This window comes from Schistocerca piceifrons, chromosome 1 (assembly GCF_021461385.2).
Source record: "Schistocerca piceifrons isolate TAMUIC-IGC-003096 chromosome 1, iqSchPice1.1, whole genome shotgun sequence".
NCBI lineage: Eukaryota > Metazoa > Arthropoda > Insecta > Orthoptera > Acrididae > Schistocerca > Schistocerca piceifrons.
The window spans coordinates 1,163,890,107-1,163,909,100 of record NC_060138.1 but is presented as its reverse complement, the minus strand read 5'-3'; the positions used below and the strand labels follow the sequence as shown (position 1 = coordinate 1,163,909,100).

Genomic DNA, 18,994 nt, shown 5'->3' with positions numbered 1-18,994 from the left:
ACCGGTAAACGAATAACGAAGGTCTGAAAAATTTGGAAGATAACTTTAATATTGATTTAGTAATGAAGTTTAATTATTTCGAGATAGATATAAAGGTATTTAAATAAGCAGGAAATAAGATAAAAAGAGTAGTAACTCATATACTGGAAATCTTGAGCGCATAATAATTTCAGTAATCAAATTTTTTTATACAGTAACCATAACAGTTTCAGGGTCCCCCCCCCTTTTTTATTCATTTGAATTTTGAAGTGTTCTAAATTGGTTTGACGAGCAAAAGTTAAAGTCCATATAAAAGCCAAAATTTATCAGTGTTTTATCTTTATCAAAATTGACATTGTGTGTGTGACTCGAAAGTGCTGTTTCGAGGGTAACCTATGCCCGATTTTAATCAGATCAATAGACAGTACGAAGTTTTGTAGTATACATTATAGTGTAGTGTTATGTATTGATGGTTTTTCCATATCAGTACAGAACGTGAAACTATCAGTTCAATAGATTTTCTGGTTCTAAAATTTACTATATTATGCAGTGTTACTACGTGTTGTTTTGCATGAATATACACCAACTTGTACAGGGAAGAAACTCAGTTAATGCCTAATTAGGCTGGCGACCGTATTATTAACAAATTGGTAACATCTTCTGTGTTGCTTTTTGTCCGTCCTGACGTGTAGTTGCATTTCGGACTTGCTTGACGTATCATTGTAATTAGAGTGGGTGTAAGTCTGTTTTGCCACCGTTCAGGTACACGCGGTCAATATCTATACAAAAATCCTGTCTCGTAAGGTGAACCCCACTCACTTACCATAGTACAGGCTTTAAAGTGTATTGTGTGCTCCTCGCGCGCGTTACAATCTGGTGTATGAATTATTCTGGAAACACTGTCGTATCCAGAAGAGACCGCAACTAAATAAATTTCAAAAGGCTGTCCACAGGGATCAGCAACATAAACGGCCCTGTTTTCTGGATGTGGTACTTGGTCCGGTTTTAGGAAAGCCACAGGATAACAAAGAGGTCGTGGGATTAGTGGCGTAAGCCGACGACCTGACGATCCTTGTGAAGGAAAGCTCCGGAAACAATCTGAAGGTGGATGTAACATAGTCCTTCAACAATCACGTCAGTGGTGCCGAGAGCTCAAATTGTCTGTTGCGCCTGAAAAAGAAAACGTCATGCTGTGAAAATATAATATTTTAAAAGACGCGATCATGAAATTAAGTGACAGTTCCATAAACTGGAAGTCTGTCAACAGATCCTTAAGGTATCTTCTAGGACGAACGAAAAGATTATAGTGGACATATTGAAGAAGCGAGTAAGAGAGGGCGGGCCAGTTACTTTTGCAATCTGCCAATGAAAACAATAAGAAATTAGGACAACGCTCCCCTGGGGTAGTGTGCGAGTGCTTTGGTGCACGGACGTCTGCTCGTAACACCAGCACGGCTAGTTAAAAGTGTGCAACGTTGAATACTTCTGTGGTTGACAGGAGCCCCTGGCACTGTGTTAGTTCAGGCGTCACAAGAAATACTTGGATATGTCCACTCGATCTTCAGATACGGAAAAATGGCGATTTATTGGCTGAAGAAAGAACAATAATTTCGAATTGCGGAGTTTAACAGGAATATGGGTCACAAGAAAGCAGCAAGTTCTCAATCAGATCCTCCACCTATAACAGAAACGATGGGATGACGCTCCTAACAGGGAGGCGCACCTGTGGTTTTCTGAATCCCTCAATAGGCCTTACACACTTCTTTAGTGGCCATACGCTGCCTACTGGCATCGAATTGGTAGAGGTTCTACCGTTGTGCCTGTGGCGAATAAGGTACGCTAGAACATAAAGCTCATAATGATCGGCTACGACTGAATCAGCACAGAAGACTCGATATGAAGGATATACTGTATTGCGAGACAGAATGGCAGATCTTGGACAATACTGTCGAGGCTATTTCAAATAAGGCTTGGGCAGTGCGTTACCTTATCAACCAAACCCCCAACTACTTTACTATGAGTGGTCGAGTTAGAAGATGCAGAAGTAACACAGTGTAGGCAGCTGATGTCGACAGTTGCGGCACAACAACAGTCAAAACTGCGTATGGCCATTGAAACGAAGTCAGACAGAAATGCAGCGGTTCGCCATTTATCACCCCCTAGGAACAAGGGGGCGACGTGGGTGGTGGTTGGCGCGTGGCTGCGCTCATTACTGGCAACATCGATGCTCCCTTTGAACAGGGTGATCGTCTCGTGCAACCAAGGAGCTGAGAAAAAACGGATGAGGCAGTTGCAACAACAATGGCCTCCATAGCGCCCAGGGAAACGGTGGGGCATGCCTAAGGACTGGGGAGCGATGGAGTGCATCATAAAATGTGACGGACAGGAACTATAATAATAATAGATACAGTTAGATTTGGTAGTAAATGTTTTTACTTAGGGTAGGCATATTAATCTTTCTAACAATAATAATAACGCACCGACTAATGACTACAACAGGAAAAATCCGGACGAAATTGATGACTTCTGGACGACAATGGAAGAAACTATCAGAAAAATTCCTGCACTTATAGTCAAAATAATACTGGGAGACTTCAACGCTAAACTCTGAAAAGAAAAGACATACAGACGTACCACAGGAAAACATACTCCACACAAGGACACAAACAAAAATGGAAAACACCTGATAGACTTTTAAAAAACCACGACCTCGCCATTATGTCAACAAAATTCAAGAAACCAACACGGAAACTTACCAAATGGAAATTCCCCAGCGGAAAGCAAGAACTACAAACAGACCACGTAACAGTCCAGAAAGACTCACAAAAAGAAATTTTGAACATAGAGACTACTTCGACTCAGACCACCACCTACTACAGATCAGGATTCGTCTTTTGCCCAAGAAAAAGCTCCAAAAGAACAAAATTGTTAAACCAGATCCAGAATACCTTACTTTAAACCAGACACAAATATTTTACAAAATTAAAATGGAGGAAACGGCAGACGGGACACAACTTTTAGGAATAATCCGAGAGGCCATGGAACCACACAAAAGGGAACACTTTTGGTGGAACCACACATGTGACCAAGCTATTGACCAACGAATCAGTGACGGAAAAAAGTAGTAGCCATAAATCCGCAGAGAACTGGACGAACTTCCTGTAAACACAGAAACGATCAAGCAAAATCATTTCCAGTGAAAAACGACAGTATGATAAACGGCGACTGACGGAGATCGAATCGGACTTCACGAAGAACAATACAAGAAACTTCTACAGAACGTTAAGAGAAAATATGACTGGATATCAGCCACCCAACTTGTGCTTCATAAGACTGGATGGAGCCCTAGAAACCAATACCAAAAACAATTGTGACATTCTGGCAAAGTACTTTGAAAAACTCCTAAACAAAGACCCCCCTATGGAAGAAATGATGACAGAAACAACCACGTACAATCCAGGTAGTGAACCTCCAACTCTGGAGGAAGTTAAAGAAATAATCAATTCACTCAAGAATCGTAGAGCACCAGGAGAAGACGGCATCATTGCGGAAATCTGGAAGTTACAAGACACAGAACTCACCAAAGACATCCACAGGATCTTGGAAGATATCTGGGAGGCCATGAAAATTCCTAACGACTGGAAAACTGTCCTGATACACCCACTACACAACAAAGGTGACACGACTGACTCGAACTACTACGGGTCGCATACAAGATACTCTCTAAAGCTTTACTAAACAGACTAGAATGCCAGACCGACCACTTGACTGGGGAATACCAAGCAGGCTTCCGTAAAGGGCGGTCTTGTGCGGAACAAATTTGGAACCTGAAAATGATTTTACAACACAAACAGAACCTTGTCATTACGACTCTATCGACCGGAAAACTCTCTTCAAAATTCTAGCTGAACACAAAGTAGACAACAAAACACGGACTGTCACAGAGCAAACCTTGACCAACACGACCTCCAAAGTAAAGTTCTGCGGGGAACTATGAGAGTCCTTTGAAATTTGCACAGGTGTCCGACAAGGTGATGGCCTCTCACCTCTCCTTTTCAATCTAGTTTTAGATAAGGTAGTAAAAGAGTGGGAAATATCACAACAGGGGATAACCTTAGGAAACCTACAGATTAAATGCCTGGCTTCTGCAGACGATTTGGCCATTTTCACGAAAGGTATAAATGAAACAAAAGACGCCATTGAAAACTACACGAAATCGCTTCCAAAAGTGGACTACAGATCTCTTACGAAAAGACAGTTTATGAGCACAAAGAAACTCTCGTCTCTGAACACAAAGTTCTGCACGATTTACAAAACGGCAAACTTAAAATATCTCTGTGAAACAATAAAAATGAGCGGACATAACAGATACTCAAACTAAGAAAGAGAAACTAAACTGGACAAGCCATACAAAGTAGTGTGGAATCACTACAACAAGAAGTCTATCTCACAAAAATCCAAATTACGCCATTACGATACGGTGGTGCTCCCCGAGGCACTATGTGCAGCAGAGACTACACTAACCTAGGGCATACACGTATCAGACAACTAGAAAAAGTATAACGGAAAATACTTAGGAAAATATTTGGTCCAACTAACAACAATGGAATGTGTATCAAGAAACGTACAGAGGAACTATACAAACGTATGGAGACAATCACAGAAAAGATTATAAAACGCAGACTACAATTTTATGGACACCTATACAAAATGCCATCACACAGACTGACCAAACAGATCATTGACTGGGTAACCACTACAAACAACAAATGGGTGGCAGAGGTATAAAATGACCTGAACAAATTCAGCATCACAGCAAACACAATAAACGACAGAATAAAATTCAGAAACATCGTTAAGAAAAGTAAACTACATGTGATACACTGTGACAAACGAGCAGGCCTAAAATGGACCGAAGAACGCAAGCAAGATCGCAGCCGGAAGATGAAAGAAATATGGGCAACCAAAAAGGCAATCAAGACGAAGCCGAAGACACGAAGGCGGCAAGAAGCATGGACAGAGGACCGGAAACAAAAACACAGCGAGCGGATGAGGGAAGTTCGGGCAGCAAGGACGGCAGCAAAAGGAATTGGGCATATAGTTTAGTCCAACTGCGCTTGCGCTCTTTAAGGGTAAAACACCAATAATAATGATAAATAATAATAATAATAATAATAATTATTATTATTATTACTATTAATAATAGAAGTAGTTATGGTGATAGGAGGTAGTATTGTGTAGGAGATAATGATGTATATTGGATACTTTGTGTGAGAATCTGTGTAAGAATACAGTCTGTGTTTGAATTACAGATAACATGTTACGATGCAATAAATAAATTCAGAATAGAATAGAGCAGTGAGTGGAAGGTGTGTGTAATGTCTAAAAGGCCTCTAAGAACTTAGTATTCTGAGCAACGTCCAATGTCTCACAGGAACCAGATGCTTGAGTTATTGCCAACACTGTTTCATTTTCCTCTTGCGTTGTTGGTCAAGATCTTCATTCACTCTGAACTTTGTGTGTCTTCTCTTGAAGTATCACCTTTCTGAGAGGGGAGAAAGGGCGGTGGTAAGGCATGCTGCAAGATGTGCATCCCAAGATGTCAAAAAATCCCCATGTAGACTTGGAAAAGTACTCTGGAAAAGAAATTGTGTAGAGGTACATTTTATGTCCTCAAATAAATGTAGCTGTCTGCATACGTAATGCAGCTGCGTGTGGTATAAGTAAAAAATCGGCTTTTAAGAGTTCTGCACATACACTTTTGCCAATAACATTTTGATGATAGCTCCTGACCATTGACACAAGGTGATTATTTAATATTTTATATAACTTGAGTCATAACTAACAGTTTCATTCTCAAACGTGTTAGGTGTAACATATTGAACACCTTCATTCCAGTCTTTTAAAGCTGACTCTTTTACTTTTTGTCAGAGAGCTTTCTATTCCCTAGGTGAATGATGACATTCTTTAGCACCTTGCACTCTGTAGTGATATTCTGGAACAAGTCTGTTAATATGCTTAACATATTATACAACTCCCGTTTTCTCAATACAACATAGCAATAGATATCCAAACTGACTGATTATTAAAACTGTACATCTGCCTTATAAAAAACTTTATCGTACTCTGCCAATCAACTAGAGAACAGTCTATGAAGATACTGCCTGTGTCTGTAGCCTTGTTTCCTTGAACTCGTGTTGGAATGTTCACTGTCAGTACCACGTTGTAAATTCATTGACATTTTTATTTCAAGACAGATCAGTGACAGTGATCATAATGAAATCCATAAAAACATAACATTATAATGAAATTCCCACAAAAACATACGCCAAGCCTATTACATTCTCAGGTCGTGGGAATAAAACTATTTAGTCTGACCTTCAGGATCTTTAGAGGCATATAATTAACCGTTTTGCTTGAAAATTAAAACCCTCACCCACCGTTTTCAAACGTTCGTCTTCAAATATTTGTATAGTATCCGGCCATTCGTCAGAAATTCCTTCTTCGGGTACAATGCCAGGAACAAGCTGTTAAGGGCAGCAGGTACTACTCCTTCGGACTGCATTCGTACCTCGGTAGTACGTTTGTGCGTTGTGGACACAGTACTGACGAACAATGTGTTGACAATTTCTGTTGGTGCATCACGGCCAGGGGATATCGGCTAGTATGTACTTTTCAACGTCCATAAACTTTACCAACAGCCGTACACTCAAAGATATTTTATTTTATTCTGAAAGCAACCAATTTCGGCAAAAATGAATTGCCGAAACTGGTTGCTTTCAGAATAAAATAAAATATCTTTGAGTGTACGGCTGTTTGTACAGTTTATTGCCATTGAAATGTGTTGAGAGGCTAAATGCTAGCACGAGCCACGAGAGGCACTATTGTCGCTCATATGCAGCGAGGGCGTCAGCAGTGGCGGGAGGGACAGTCCACGTCAGCATTTATGGCATCTGGGCCGGGGATGCGCAGCAGACAGCTGCGCATCTAGCCATGCAACGCCGTCTGTTTCCGCGTTACGGGTACTGTGTCAACTTCCGTCGTATTTGACCATTCTCTCGTGTTCTACGCGCGCGTATCTACACTACTGGCCATTAAAATTGCTACACCAAGAAGAAATGCAGATGGTAAACGGGTATTCATTGGACAGATATATTATAATAGAACTGACATGTGATTACATTTTCACGCAGTTTGGGTGCATAGATCCTGAGAAATCAGTGCCCAGAACAACCACCTCTGGCCGTAATAACGCCTGGGCATTGAGTCAAACAGAGCTTGGATGGTGTGTACAGGTACAGCTACCCATGCAGCTTCAGCACGATACCACAGTTCATCAAGAGTAGTGACTGGCGTGTTGTGACGAGCCAGTTGCTCGGCCACCATTGACCAGACGTTTTCAGTTGGTGAGAGATCTGGAGAATGTGCTGGCCAGGGCAGCAGTTGAATATTTTCTGTATCCAGAAAGGCCCATACAGGACCTGAAACATGCGGTCGTGCATTATCCTGCTGAAATGTAGGGTTTCGCAGGGATTGAATAAAGGGTAGACCCACGGGTCGTAACACATCTGAAATGTAACGTCCACTGTTCAAAGTGCCGTCAATGCGAACAAGAGGTAACCGAGACGTGTAACCAATGGCACCCCATACCATCACGACAGGTGATACGCCAGTATGGCGATGACAAATACACGCTTCCAATGTGCGTTCATCGCGATGATATACTGAGAACTATGGACGAAGGGCAACAGGCATATTCCATATTTCTAGATTTCCAAAAAGGATTTTACACGTTTGCCTACTGAAGGCTGTTAAAGAAGGTACGAGCATACTGAATAGGTTCACAGATATGTGAGTGGCTCCAACACTTCTTAAATTATAGAACCAAGTATGTTGTCCTCGACGGAGAATGTTCATCAGGGAGACGCGTGTCGTTAAGGGTGCCCCAGGGACGTGGGACAGGACCTCTGTTATTCTCTACATACATACATACATACATATACATACATCATTTGGCGGTGAGTATGGGCTGCAATCTGCTGTTGTTTTCTGATGATGCTGTCCTGGATGGTAAGGTTCGTCGTTGAGTGACTGTAGGAGGATACAAGACAGACAAAATTTCTGTTTGGTGTGATGAATGACAGCTATCTCTACATGTACAAATATGTAAGTTAATGCGGATGAGTAGGAAGAACAAACCTGTGGTGTTCGGATACAGAATTACTAGTGTCGTGCTTGGCTCTGTCACGTCGTTTAAATATCTGGGTATAACGTTGCAGAGCGGTATGAAATAGGAGGAGCATGTGAGAATTGTGGTAAGAAAGACGAATGGTCGACTTCGGTTTATTGGGAGACTCCTAGGAAACTGTGGTTCATCTGTAAAGGAGACCGCATTGTGATATTATGAGAGCTTTGAATGATATATTTGGTATGGGATCACGATTTTTAAAGTACGTTTGAGGCAGATGACACTTTTGACATGAGCAGAGAATTTTTTTAATTATTGGAGGAAGCTACGACGATTTTGAGAGTTGACTGAGGTGTTATGATGTTATTATTACGATGACTATGTGTATTATGCTGTTGCGGTATGTTTATGATCAATAAGCTGATGCTATATGAGTTATTTGATTATGCTACATATCTTTTATGATGAAATATTGTAGAAGTGTCGACGAGTAAGGTAAGGAATAATGAGTAGTGGTTAGGGACTCTGATTTGTGGAAAAGGATGATGGAAACCAAGAATCGTACTTTAAGAGTTATGAAATGTGTGTAAATGCGTGAATGTATCACAATGCCGGCGAAAATTTTTTGGACACTGTTATATTCATAAGATTTTGTATCCACACATTTGCAACGCAAATTCTCGACCTCTGCACCTGTTCAGCAGACCTCTGTGTGCCAGGGCTTGGAACGCCCTCTATGTGACACGTGTCACGTGAAAACTTAATATTACCGGTTTTGCGAGATATTAACACACATATTACCACAGGTGCATGCAAACAGCGGCCTCAGTTTATGTGATCGCTCTAAGCTTGATAATACCAGTGCCTAACAATTTTAGTTGTATCTTACAGGTATGTTCCTACCGACTGTTATGTTCATACGCAGGTGTAGTTGTGATTTTCTGTTTTATACTCTCTGATCGTTATGTGAAATTTTTAACTTCTAGCACTGAGGATGATCACTAAGTGACCGAAAATCGATTTTGCGGATAAAAAAAAAAAAAAAAAAAAAAAAAAAAAAAAAAAAAAAAAAATACGACCAAGACTGTTTCTCCTTCCAAGTAAATATGTTCTTGAAGGCTACCTGGAAATCATCACTGTCATCAAACATGCGCAGTCAGTTTATAGTAAAAGGTTACAAAGGTTCAGCCTTGACAATATTTGGTAAATCAGCTACTTTGAATGGAGAATTACATCTGGCGTAAGTGGCCATGCCTCTCACCTGCAACTCACTCTTTGCATAGAAATCAGAAAGATGTACTTTACAAGAGAAGCTTTAGTATTTCTTCACCACATAAATGATGCTCCGACACACAGATAGGGTCAGAGTTAAGAGATATTAGCAATATATCTATTTTACCTCTAATTCCCATAATGTTTTGATGAAATAAGCTTGCCGAGTCTTCTTATCCGCATTTCCCATTTACTAAATTATACTGAAGCGTTAAAGAATCCTTTATTAGTCATTCTAAAAAACGTTCCTGCCCCTCTACATGCTATCACAGGCTCTGAGTGAGGCCTGATCCACCATCTGTACTGCTACATATAAGTTTAGTCATCAAAACTTTTCCGGTGCGATTCAGTTGTATGCCGTGTGTATGTAAGACCCACCCTATGGATAACCTCAACTGGCACCACTGAAATTTGTGCTTTGTCAGCTGTCATTAGCCTCAAGTCCTATATTAACTTGCCTGACATCACTATCAAAACTGGGTTGATCGCAATGCCCCAACAGCAGTACAAATTGGACACTAATCTACTGAGTCGTAATACCAAGTCTACGACTGTATCGTTGGCATAGCTTTTACGAATACTCTTTCCAGACCATACTAATCGTAAATCAAAAATGCAATCATAGATATTAAGTAATATCACTACTTAAAATCAGTAAAATCAATTTTTGAGGGATACAAAATACAGTACTATTGTACAGAATTAGAAGTATGTCCGTTGATGTCCTTTTCACCAGCAGCAAGGGCACTTAGGAACAGGAATTTAATTAAATAATACCATTTCATTTATTTGCAGACAAAATTAAAGCTGCCTTATTTATTACACACCACAATAAATATTTTGAAAAATAATGTGGTTGTATTTGAAGATAATCTCACATAACGTCTGCACATTAAATAGCGTCTACTTATACCAGGAATGTGGGAAACATTGAACATTCACTCGTATAACTAACACAGCACTCATTCTTGTACATATGCGGAGGTAAAAATAAACTCTTTTTTTTTTACAGTGGACTAGAATTTTCAACTTTCAACAATAATCTAACATACAAAAATACTATAGATATGTCAGTGGGTCCGCTTGGGTAGTAGGAAACAACGTGGATGCCTCGTCAAAATAAATAAGTTCTTGCTGATTACCCTGTAATAAAAAGAGCATTACAAAAATAACAACTTCACATTCACGCCTCTGCGCACATCTCTAAATTCTAACATTCACAATCATGGGATTCAACCATTGATCTCTAATGCGAAATTAATACAGAAGCACAACTTTTGAAGTGACGGATGGTTGTTTCAGAAGCAGTTACTCTACCTGCCATTCAGTTATTTCGGACATGCACATTAGTTTATCTTCTTTTCTTAAGCTTCTAAAGTGTTGCTTTAGCTAGTTGTGACTAGAACATCAAAGGAATCATGCAGCAAGTAGTGCTAAAACACATATGCTATTACACTTTTATTCGGACGAATAGTTATCGCGCGATTGTCGAACATCAACTACAGTTAACACATTCAAACATCAGATTTTATGAAACAGCTCGTTTCTAACATTTGCTGTGACCAAACGAACTTTGGGTCTCCAATACATGCTGTTTGAGAACGTCGTTCCATATTCTTCCTATTCTGAACTGAATACATCATTGTCAAGTAGTATCTTTCCTTATCATGACACATGGCACAGAAGCAAAGCACAGTTTTTATAAAACGCAGAATATCTGAAACTTTCACACAATTGTTGATAGAAATAAATTATACTGTGTATTTCTTAAAAAATGTTCTTCTCAATGACCTGTTCTACTAATTACGTTTAGTCATATACGAATAAGAAGTTCATTTGCGAGGGCAAAAAATCGTTAACTACCTCCTGATTGTTTCACTAGGAACGTAGAAAAAACGACTGCAAGCTGCTGACTAATGGTTGGGGCATCATGGTTCATTCGTGACGTCAGAGAAGAGACTGTGAGGAGAAAACCACATCCACATGAGAAGAGGCGTTCCTCACTAGTAGGAACGTGGGGACAAGGACTGGCGCCAGGAAGCTTTCTATTACTATAGAATGAGCCGAAAGACTGCATGGGACTGTAAAGAACAGTGCAACAGTTTTCAAGAGAGTGACTGGGACTAGAGGCACGATGCCAGGACAGTTTAGCAGTATCACTGACAACGGGGAACAGTTTAAAGAGCCAGTCAGTGATGTTCACAGAGTTAAAGAATGGGACAGCAGTGTAAATAATTAAGAGGCTGCATAATGTCAATAATGGACAGAGGTAAAGAGAAAGAGATCGCCCGGGGGAAGGGGGGGGGGGGGTTTGGCAGGTGATGGGAAGGACGAAAGACACGCAGATAAAAATAAAAGATAAAAGCTGCAGAATGAAGGGCTGGCGGAATGAATAAATAAAGGCAATTATAGGAGATAAAATCCAGCTCAATAGACAATGATAACGTGATACTGGTATGAAGCAAATGTAACAACACACGGAAATACACGTTTCGACATCTAGATGGTAACAAAGTGTAATTTATGGAGTTAGGAGTTACCCCTAACAGAATTAGCAACTGGTATTTTTAAAAAGTTACGCTCGTTTGGAGAATATGCCGCACACACTGCATTTCGAATTAAGTTAATATGTAACCACTTATTCTTTGTGTAAACTTTGTTATAGCCTGTACATACTGAAGTCTGGATAAGTAATTATATGAAATGAATTAATCAAATGTTAATACTAGCAAGACCATTTTTGTTGTAACAGGCTATGAATTTTTGGATGACTTTAGATATATGAAATAAAGTCTTACTGGTGGTTTCTAGGGTAGGCACAAATGTTGATGGATAGTTGTGTGACATAGGTCAATTATGACAGAAATCTAGCTTTTTATGAAGTCAGCGTATTGGTGATTAGATATAGCCATTCGTGTTTTTATTCATCGGTATGAGTTCGGAATTTGTTATGACAAACAATTATTTAATGTCAATTACCCTCTAATTTTTATAGCCTATATGTCTAATTATTCATGAAACTGCATCAGACGGGCAACTGGCCAGGGATATTTGATAAAATTTTCGAAAAAATGTTTGAGTAAGTGAATAAAAACAGTACTAATTCCTTAAGAAAATTGATATGGGCGGATCTAGTTCCTACCTTTAATTATCTGATACGCAAAGTTAATTTGTGAGTTAATAGAAATAGAAATACTGCTCCATTTTCGGCATCAGGAATTAATACGTTTCTTTTATATGTATTCCATCGAGAAAAAGTTATCTACAAGGTTGGAGCTAGGGTTAAATTTGTACAATGCTACTGTATGTGGGATAATACCCGAACATCGATGCAGTCATTTTATCGTTTCATTTATTCTGAATATACGTTAAAGGAAAAAAAGACGCATCACGAAGTAATTTTCCGAATGGGACGGAAATAGGTTATGATGTACATGTATAGGCCAAAGAATGATTTATTCAAAGGCATACTGCTATAAATAAAATTGTACGCAGACCATCATTCCTGGTTGTCAGACTGAATAGCGGGCGGCAGTCAGACCGATGCCCCACTGCTCTGAAGCCTGTGAATGAATTGGAAATGAATTGTCTTCAGTGATGAGTTCCGCTTCGAAATGAACTCCGATGACCACCGAAGACGTGTCTGCACACGTGCCTGACAGCGTTGTGGTAGCAACCTGAATACTGCCCGCCATACGGTCCTACAACCAGGGGTGATGGAGTGGGACTACAATTTCGTTTCATAGCAGGACACCTTTGGTTATCAGCCGAGCCATCCTACAGCACAGCGGTATGCAGGTGATATTCTACGCTGCATTTCAGCAGGATAAACTAGCCCACACACGGCCAGAGTCTCTACTGATTGCCTTCATGTTTGCTGAATCCTACCTTGGCCAGCAAAGTCGCTGGATCTCTCCCTAATTGAGAACGTTTGGAGCATTATGGGCAGCGCCCTATTACCAGCTACGGATTTTGACGATGTAACGCACCAATTGGATAGAATGCGGCACGACATCCCGCAGGAGGACATCCAAAAACTTCGTCAATGAATGACAAATCGAATAACTGCTTACATAAGGCGCATAGGTGGACCAACTCGTTATTGGCTAGCTGAATTTGTGAAGCTCTTCGTCTTGAATAAATCATCCAGCTTTTCTGGATTTGTAATAATTTGTTTTTCTCTACATATACGTCACATCTACCGATATCCGTCCTATTGGAATAATTCCTTCGTGATGCGTCGTTTTTTCTGTGTCTTAGTGCGTAGTATGGTTGAAATTATCTATTGAGATCTGATGAAATAATAAGGTACTACATTTTGTAATGCTCAATCAAGCTAAATTTGCTGCACATCTCTCCTATTTCAAATATTTGACATTTTACCGTTTCTCCTGACAAGAATTCATTGAATTTTATCCAGAAAATCCCATCACTTGCATTTCCTAATTTTTGAGAAAGTTAACTTTTATTAATTTGAGATAATATTAGCGAGAGTATACTTTTGAGGAACACGGTATTGATTGCTTTTAATTTCAGTCAATGACTCAATGACATTCACACTGCCAATAGGAGAGTAGAGATCAAGGAAATTTATACAGACGGACTGTAATACTTAATATCAAACTTTAAAAGAGGTCATGCTAATCCATGCAAGAGGTAAGTTTTTGTAAATACGTCTCTTACGTCATGTATTCTAGAATAGCGCCAAATATTGATTGGCACAGACATCACAAACGGAATGAGATGATGAAGGTGAGACTAGCGACAGCTATGTATGATAATAATAGGCCGTCAACGAGGAATGGATAATACAGTATTACCTGGTACTGTCACGAAAGAAACAGGTTAAACTGGTTAAGATTCTTGACTCTCAGACAAGTAGCAATATTGCGCCATCCACAGTAGGAGGCTTGCGCTATATGTAGCGGATTTAAGAATAATGTCAATCGATTATCTTCATCAATACTAAGTAAGCAGAATGTCATACAGAGACGCTTGATCAGCTCGTATAATACGACTCAGGCACACGGCAAGTCTTGCAACAGACAGCTGAGTCATTTCAGGTACAATTTTCAACTCGATTACTCATTTTATTTGAGAAGTTACCCCCTCCATGAAATATTCTTGTTAGATATTTATGATTTTTATGAGGTGTAGTTTTTTTCGGAAGTATACTGCATGACATAGGTAATAAAGTTGTCTCACTCTCCATGAGTACGGAAGAATGAAATGTCAATGAAAGCGAAAATATTAGAGTGAAGTTGAATGGTTCAAAACATGATAGAGAAGGACTGAGGTTCGGGACGGAAGGAAATCATAATTATATCGAGTTACTCCGTCAAGTGGTGAACGTGATCTGTTCAGACAAAGTGGAGACTAATGACTACGTTCCCGTCTTGAAGTCCAACTTGTAACTAGTATGTAGTGCACTAAACAGTTTCTCTGATGTAGCTGAAACTACAGACACTCTCTGGCGCCACTTTTAGTTGCGGAGAGTCTCACTGAATTCCACTAGAAATGGTCATACATAGTATTGAAAGAGTGTGAGCAAGTCATCCCACTGCCCTGAGAGCAGCCCAATGGCTGTTTTGGACATCCACGTTCGTATTTGGTACAGCTGCTGAGTATTGATAGTGGGTCCCAAAGACACTGTCGTCGTCCGTTTGCCATCGTCCTGTGGTAGCTGTGACGAACACCGTGCACTGCCTTCAAAGCCAACACTCGTCGACGGAACGTTTGGACTGTCTGTTGAGACGCTGGGACAGTGGCGGCCGCGGTGGACTGGCGCCGGTCCCCGTGCTGGGCGTCCGCCTGTGCTAGAGCACGAACTCTGGCGCGCTGGGCACGTCGTTGAGGCTCCTGGCGAGCTGCACCATGCTGTGGGAGGCGGGGGCGGGTCGTCGCGCGGTCGGCCACGACCCCACGCCGCCCTGGTCGTGGTCGTGCAGCTGCAGCTGCAGCTGGTGGCGCTTGGGCGCCGGCGGTGGAGCGCCCGCGGCCTGCTGCTGCAGCTGCACGTGGTTGGTGGCGACGCCGCCGCAGCCGCTGCTATTGTTGCTGGCGCTGCTGGTCGTGTTGTTGGGGACGAGCGGCGTCGTGCTGGCGCCAGAGGCGCAATCCAGCGAGAAGAACAGCCGCCCCGACGAGGCGTCAGAGCAGTCGCACTCGTCGTCTGACGAACTGTCGATACATCTGCGGGGGAGGATATCGGAATTAACTGGTATTATTACAGGATTACAGGTACTCGGTGGCTACGATCTACATCTACATCTACATACATACTCCGCAATCCACCATACGGTGCGTGGCGGAGGGTACCTCGTACCACAACTAGCTTCTTCTCTCCCTGTTCCACTTGTAACACCATATCTCTAATACTCTACTGGCTTATTTTGTTTTCTTATTTAATGTTACATTGTTGAGATTCTGTAAATGTTGTTTGATTGAATCGATAACACAGAATTATATACTCCTCTCTTTGTAAAAACTTTGATGCCATGGTTTGATTCTAAGCAATGTAGTATATCTGTCATTTAAATTCTTTGTCCCAGTTGGAGAGGGACAAAACTTACTGTATATATTTGGAATTTGTTTAAACAATTTTTTTAGGAATGTCAATATGTGCAAAGGTTCTGTTTTATTTAAAATGTTTGTTCTCTGTTATGTAAACTGCTGACCTTCACTTATGGTTCTTAGCTAAATTTTATGTAAGGGATAGAGTCGTTCCCCTCGGGAACGGAACTGAGTAGCGCGGGCAAGTTGTGGTTGGCTTAGGTAGAAAAGGTGGAACAAGAGTCAGTCGGGACGAACTACCAAACTGTGCACTGCCATGTAAAAGTTGTATTTGTGCTGGTTCCGAGAGAGGCTTTTCCTGCCGCTTACCGATGCCTCGGATGGATGGATAAATAGGTGGAACGATTCTGGAATTGGTATCCATCATCGCCACCAAGAAGGGACAGAGTCCAGCAATTCTGCCTGCAAATTCACCTACCAACATGCAGTTGCCACCACATTGCGCAATCACTGTAACGGAATACTATAATAAGTACAGTGAAGGATCAACTTGTTGGATGTTTTAGTGTGCACAAATATATGGTAACTTATAAATGAATTCATGTACCTACCTTGATTTTTTCCCTATCACAACACCTCTCAGGTTCCTCTCCATTTGAACTATGATTACCGAGTGTCCTAGATAGGGGAAAAAATGAAAGCCTCAAAGCCAAATATTTAATCAAATAACGTTGTCTGACCTTTGGGAAGAAGAGAATATTCAGATTTACTGTGGATTTAGTGAAATTGTGGGAGGTAGTAAATGTAGTTTTGTGAAGCTTCAAAGTCACCTATTTAATCATTTACTTGAAAATAGAAGACTGTGGTAATAAAGACAATTTGCTGTTTCTTTTAAAGATTAAAAGTTCTTAAAATTGAGGCTTATAAAGTTTTGCTTAGTTAATGATCATAGTGCTGCCTGTAGTAAATTTTAAAAGGTGAGCCAGTTTCTTGCAAATTTGTCAACATTGTGTTTCACTGTAGTAAAAGTGGAAAACTGCAATAGTAGAAAGTTATATGTTCATGATTGCTAAGTGTTTGTCTCTCTTGTGTATTGGAAGTGCATATTAATAGTATAACAGGATCCACAGTTTGTCTATTGTGCTAATGCTATGTAACAAGTAACAGGAAGACCACTATTTATGAAAACCATAATTTCTTTATTCAAAAGACAGTCAGAAGTAACCTGTTAGTGAATTCCATTTAACTTTCATTCTAAATGGAATAGTATTTAGTTGAGAGATATTTAACCTGTGACCAGTTCACAATAATGCAGTGAACTACATTTATAATTTTATGTCAGCTAGGAAAATATTTGAGCAATAATGTCCAATTAATGATTCTGCAGTGAATATTAATAGTAATGTTATAAAACTTATTCGGTTTGAATAAGCCCTAAAAGTAATAGTGTGTTCCGTTATCTGTTATATTTATGCAAATAGTCTGTCCTCTGACAGATTCCAATCTTAACCGCGAACATATGCAGGTGTCAGAGTTCATTGCATTCGCGTGTGGCAAAATATAGGTTGTGTTTGTCCGTTGAAGTTACTCATATCTATTTTCTTAAACAAGAAAGTTAATCATTCTCTTGCCTAATTAGGCTGGCGACCGTTTTCTTTATTCTTTAAACAGTGTAGACAAGCAAAAATATTGTTTGTTACTGTTCGAATATTTACGTAATTCTGACTTTTATTTCCGATAAGCCATCTCCATTAGATACAACACGGTCAACATAACAAAATTCCTCTCAGAGGGTAACACTGCTCTGTTGCTTTATACCATAATTACTCTAACAAAATAATTCTGTTTTGCAAACTGCCTCCAGCTTCGAGGTTATGGTATAGCAGTAGCGGACAGGAGTGTTATACACTCCCAAACATCTGCCTCTGTACGAGCCCTAATCTCTCTTATCTTTGTGGTCTTTCCGCGAAATACAAGCTGGTGGCAGTAAAATTGTTCTGTAGTCAGCCTCAAATGCTGGTTCTCTAAATTTCCTCAGTAGCGATTCACGAAAAGAACGCCTCCTTTCCTCCAGAGACTACCACCCGAGTTCCTGAAGCATTTCCGTAACACCCGCGTGACGATCAAACCTACCAGTAGCAAACCTAGCAGCCCGCCTCTGAATTGCTTCTACGTCCTCCCTCAATCCGAACTGATAGGGAACTCAAACACTTGAGCAGTACTCAAGAATAGGTCCTATTAGTGTTTTATAAGCGGTCTCCTTTGCAGATGAACCACATCTTCCCAAAATTCTACCAATGAACCAAAGACGACTATCCGCCTTTCCCACAACTGCCATTACATGCTTGTCCCACTTCATATCGCTCTGCAATGTTACACTTAAATATTTAATCGACTGTGTCAAGCACTACACTACTAATAGAGTATTCAAACATTACAGGATTCTTTTTCCTATTCATCTGCATTAATTTACATTTATCCATATTTAGAGTTAGCTGCCATTCTTTACACCAATCACAAATCCTGTCCAAGTCATCTTGTATCCTCCTACAGTCACTCAACGACGACACCTTCCCGTACACCACAGCATCATCAGGAAACAGCAGCACATTGGTATCCACTCTATCCAAAAGATCATTTATGTAGATAGAAAACAACAGCGGACCTACCACACTTCCCTGGGGCACTCCAGGTGATACCCTCACCTCCGTTGAACACTCACCATCGAGGACAACGTACTGGGTTCTATTACTTAAGAAGTCTTCGAGCCACTCACATATTTGGGAACCAATCCCATATGCTCGTACCTTAGTTAGGAGTCTGCAGTGGGGAACCGAGTCAAACGCTTTCCGGAAGTCAAGGAATATGGACGTACGAGGGTTGCCCATTAAGTAGTAATGCAACGCATCTTTTTCTCCAACAATTCGTTACTGAACATAATGAGAACTACACACACGAAAGAATGGCATTCTTCCAATCCAGATGTGGCATACAGCAAACCAGCACTTAACAGTACTGGTTAAAAACAGTCTTGGTTGCAAT

The 18,994-nt window shown here is 40.5% G+C and overlaps 1 protein-coding gene across 1 annotated transcript in view; it reads right to left on the bottom strand.

Annotated features, from left to right (window-relative positions):
• Window positions 1-15,255: 15,255 nt before the first annotated feature.
• The window catches only part of LOC124778838, a 326,007-nt gene continuing 322,268 nt past the window's right edge, over window positions 15,256-18,994 (bottom strand). The window contains exon 11 of the mRNA XM_047253671.1: window positions 15,256-15,631. Coding sequence (XP_047109627.1) covers window positions 15,256-15,631 — 376 coding nt within the window. The remainder of the gene's footprint in view (window positions 15,632-18,994) is intronic.